The 4,749-nt window shown below is 35.0% G+C and overlaps 1 protein-coding gene across 2 annotated transcripts; it reads left to right on the top strand.

Annotated features, from left to right (window-relative positions):
* On the top strand, positions 1 to 3,089 carry LOC110928865 (protein At-4/1). Of its 2 annotated transcripts, none has more exons than XM_022171912.2 (8): positions 1 to 147; positions 232 to 337; positions 775 to 830; positions 927 to 1,004; positions 1,928 to 2,001; positions 2,068 to 2,201; positions 2,287 to 2,382; positions 2,682 to 3,089. In XM_022171912.2, the coding sequence occupies exons 1-8, from the start codon at positions 85 to 87 to the stop codon at positions 2,825 to 2,827; spliced, it is 753 nt and encodes a 250-aa protein (XP_022027604.1). In that variant the 5' UTR covers positions 1 to 84; the 3' UTR covers positions 2,828 to 3,089. The 2 variants fall into 2 exon arrangements, with proteins under 2 accessions (XP_022027604.1, XP_022027605.1); XM_022171913.2 differs by having other exon boundaries at positions 2,287 to 2,410; positions 2,682 to 2,764.
* The last annotated feature ends 1,660 nt before the right edge of the window (positions 3,090 to 4,749 follow it).

Below are 4,749 nucleotides of genomic sequence, written 5' to 3'. Positions count from 1 at the left end.
TTTTTTGATCTTCTCCCTCCACATTTCTGCTTTGCACTTCATTCAAAACCAACCAAACAGAGAGAAGATGAGGTGATTTCAAAAATGGCGGCAACTTCCGACGAAGCATTGGACTCACTTCTCTCCGATTTCGATCAGATACATACCGTAACACCTTCAATCTTCACCTGCTATTTCAGATCAAATCAATCACAATTTCTCTAAACCTAAATTCCATAACCGTTTTTGTAGGATTTCATCAAACAAACTTTTGACATTCAAACTCTTCAATCAAGCCGCAAATCCGAAATCCAGAGGCGAGAAGCAGTTGAATTCACCCTCAACACTCTCAAATCAGGTGTGTTTTATGACCTAAAACGGCTTCGCTTTTGATTTACTGTATTCTCGTGTAATTTAGGTATTATTCAAATACGATCATCTGTTCTACGAAATTTTACGGCGGTTTGTGGATTATAGTCTCGTTTTTCTCTGTTTATCGATCATTCTCGTGAAATTTAGGTTTATTGGACTATAATCATCTGATTTAGGAAGCTGTAAGGCTGTTTGTGGATGTTAATCTAGTTTTTTTTTTGTTTATCGATCTAATCATGCATTTTGTTAGGTTACAGAAGTAATTTGAAATTTGATTTTCCGTTGAGTAAGTAGTATCGGATACTTTAGATTTGAAATGATGATTTTGAAACGAGCGAAATGAAAACCTAATTGCGCCAGAACTATTATTTGGACTGAGGATGTGGATTTGATTTGAAGTGTTTGTTTAATATTTACTCGTAGAAAATGAGAGAGTTATGAAGTTGTATACAGGTTCCATCAGCAAACTGGCTAATCAGGTGAGTGATGTGATTATTAGAATCAGTTGAATTTGTTTCTAGTATAATTTGATGTTGAGTTGCATATGGTAACCGTGCTTTTGTTCAACGAAACAGCTTGAGCGTAGGAACGACTGTCAAAGCTTGAAAGAAGAACTGAAGAGAGTGAATGATGAACACACCAAGAAAGAGTATGTAAGTGACTATATGACTATAAACATGACTGAAACCGTAACATTGTTGAAACCCTGTGCCTTGAGTCAATCGATACTTCTGTTCTACTCCAATGCAATATGACCTGTTAAATATGAACAAGTATTTCTCATCCACAGTTGCTAACGTGTGCTATTAAAGAATCATTGATAGGATATTTTTCACTTATTTAATAATTTACCCCATACGAACAAACTCTTGTGGTTATTTAAATCGTAATAATACTAAGTGGATCAAACACATTATGAGTGCCATCAGCCCATTAAGCTTCAATCAATCAGTTGCTGATGTTTAGAAATTAGAAACCCTCTTCTAAGTATTAATTTTATTTCTGTTCATTGTATTTGTTATATTCATTTTTGTTTGTTTAGAATATTAACGAACAGACGTAAACAAACACGAACAAAAAAATATGCTCGTTTTATGTGTCCATCTTCGTTTATTTGTTCAGCAGTTCAGTTTGGTTAAACAAACACAAACATATCCTTGTTTGTGCTTGTTTGGTTCCTTTTTTTTTTGGGTAAAGGATTACCCCGGTGAATTTTATATCAAACAAATAAACCAAGTGAGAAGCAAAATACACTCCTCAGTTCTCCCGTATGACATGCCATACGTGAGTAAGCACACTAAACAAACACGAAAAACAACCAATACACCAATCAACTAGGAAACACAACTAGTTAACAAATTGTTTGGTTCCTTTACAGTACAGCCTAATCAAGTAATTTGTACATCCTTAGAATTTAGCCGCAACATATTTTTACAATCTAACAACCTGGAAAGACACCCATATGCATTTCTACAGTGAAAGATGGTTTGTTTCACCTCCTTTTTAGGTGGTATCTTTACTCTTTAGTAGTAACAATACTATGCATACTTTAGTAACGGCTTTGAATTCGCAACAGGAGTTCATAAATGCGATTAACCAGCTTAAGCATGATTACGAGAACAGAATCAAAGGTCTGGAAGTTCAAATAAAGTAAGTTTTCATTTTAAAAGACTTTACTTGACCAATTTGGGTTAGCATATAATTACTGTAAAACAGAGATAATCTGGCTCAGAAAAAGGCAAATGAGACAACCATTAACCAGCTCCACCAAGATTTAGCTGCACATAGGAACCATGTTGAAGCTTTAGCAAAAAGATTGGATCAGGTTCATTCAGATGTTGAAATCACATGTGAGCTTCTATTCAGTTAATTTGAAATTTCAAGACTTTTATTTACATGTTCTTTGAGACTCACATGTGTGCCTTTTTGTTGTAGATCAATATGAGATACAAGATTTGAAAGATTGTCTTATGATGGAGCAAGAAGAGAAAAATGACTTGAATAGGAAACTTCAGAGTCTAGAAAAGGAATGTACGTTCATCTTACATATAAAATAACGGTAACTTCAATATGAACATGTTTATGAATTATGACTAGCGGGTCGATTTAGTTTATGGGTTAACGGGTCGATTATGTTTATGGGTTAACGGGTCGATTTTGGTCAATACTTCAGTTGTTAAAATGGGTTAAATCTAGCTAAAACGGAACAAGTTGAACAGGTTGAAAGTCACCCAAGATTACTTGAAACTCGTATGATATTTGGCACCCTTATAGGTAACCTTCATTGGCAATAATATATTTGGTTAATCTTGTATCTGTGTGTTTCGCAGTGCTGATTAGCAGAACAAAATTGGCTGAAAACAAACAGGATTTGAGTTCTAGTCGACATGTTGAAACTCTAAAGCAGAAAGTAATGAAACTGAGGAAGGAAAATGAAGTCCTCAAAAGGCGACTGGCCGATTCAAAAGAGGGCTGATATATGCCAACAGTAAACAAACTTCAAATCTAAAAAAATGAATTCAAATTAAGAACTTTTTCGGGCACCTAGTATATGCGTGCCAGCAGGCTGAAAAGTTCAACAAAAGAATGCAAAAAAATGGTAATAAACGTAGCTGCCGCACTGAAACTGTTCCAGCCTTTGCTGGGGTAATCCCCTCCAAGGCTCCAACCATGGCAGTAATATAGAAAGAGTCAACCAAACGTAGGCCTAACAATATATAAACTTATTTTTTGGTCCAGCACCTCAAGTTCGAGTAAGAATAGCAAAAACCGAACCCGCCGAGCAAACCTGAGGCTCAAAAATTTCGGGAAGGTATGAGGCCCGGTATTGGGTTAGTTTAAAAAGAACGCAGACATGGTACATTGGTTCCCGGAACATACCCGTTTACTCGAACTATAGTCCTAAATATTTTTCATTATTTTTTATTAATATTTGTCCTGGTTATAGATAATATACCGGTTCACTAATTTTAAGTTCTTATATTTCTAATTGGTAATAAAATTATATGCAAATAAAAAGACTAAGAATTTATTTAGGAACTTCAACGGATAATTTTTAACTAACTGGTATATTAGGTACTCGATGTGTATTGAGTTGGGTACGCAACAAAGTTTTTTTATTTGCATATACCCCTTTGTTAAAATTATCGAGTACCTAATATACACTTAGCAATTGAGACAAAGGCCGATTAGTGCATGTACCCCTTTGTTTTTCGGTTATCAATGCCACCACACGATGCATGATTAACCGTGTCTCGCTTTTAACATTATTTTCACGAAATTAGTAAAATAACGTTAAAATTATTGCACTTTCACTTTTGCCCCCGAGTGCCCACAAATATATATAGTATACGCGGATACCTGAGGACCAAATGAGAAACCCTAATAAATATTAATTTAAGTAAGGGAATGTAGAGTGTATGTTTGATCAAGACTATCGTGATTTCAAGCATTAAAAATCCTCACAGGTTAAATCCTTAGATGTTACATAATAGAATAGATTTTAATAGTCTAAGGACTATTATTGTAATAGAATAATATTAGAGGGACTAAAGTTGTACTTTGTAATAGTTAGTTTGTTATTAGCGGTTAATAAAAGTCAAACAGCCTTCAAGCTAACAACTTATGCTTGAATTGGGTTTCCCTCTCTTTCTCTCTGTGTTCTCTCAATCTCAGGCTATCAATTGGTATCAGAGCCACGATTCTCATCGGAGCTCCGGCCAATCACCATTAATTCCGATCATCGTCCTCGATTGTTCCATTGTTCTTTTCAATTCATACTCTGTTTTCATTCCTAGCTTTCTTTTCCTTTTGAAACAAGGAATTGATCTTCCTTGATCATTTCATTCCATCGAATTGATCATTTGGATCATTCGATTCCAGTGGATCGATCTATTCGAGATTTGTCCATTCTTGTAATCAATTTTCTCTTTTCAATCAATCATTCTCTTCAACTCTTTAAATCCATAATAAAATAACTACTCGTAATCAAGAAGTTGATAAGATAGCCAAGGATGTTAGTAGGCTGGATCAGTTTACTGTACAGATTCAAGAAAGTTTATTGAGTCTTAAATCAGCCTTTGATCAATTGCAAGCTGCATTTGCAAAGATTGAGAAACAGGGGACTATGGTTCCTCGTAACGAAGGTGAGAGAGTCTGTAATAACAGATTAACAAAGGTTGAATTTCCCAAATTCAATGGTGATGATGTGGAAGGGTGGATGTACAAATGTGAACATTTTTTCTCTATTGATGAAACCCCTGAAAGATACAAGGTTAGGTATGCTGCTGTCCATTTAGAGGGAAGAGCATTACAATGGCATCAAGGTTTTATGAAGTCAACAGGAAAACAGATTAGTGATATAACTTGGGATGAATATACAAGAAATGCCTCAACAAG

This window comes from Helianthus annuus, chromosome 3, assembly GCF_002127325.2.
Source record: "Helianthus annuus cultivar XRQ/B chromosome 3, HanXRQr2.0-SUNRISE, whole genome shotgun sequence".
NCBI classification, from domain to species: Eukaryota; Viridiplantae; Streptophyta; class Magnoliopsida; order Asterales; family Asteraceae; genus Helianthus; species Helianthus annuus.
The sequence above is the reverse complement of the archived record's forward strand: the minus strand, read 5'-3'. Positions and strand labels throughout refer to the sequence as shown.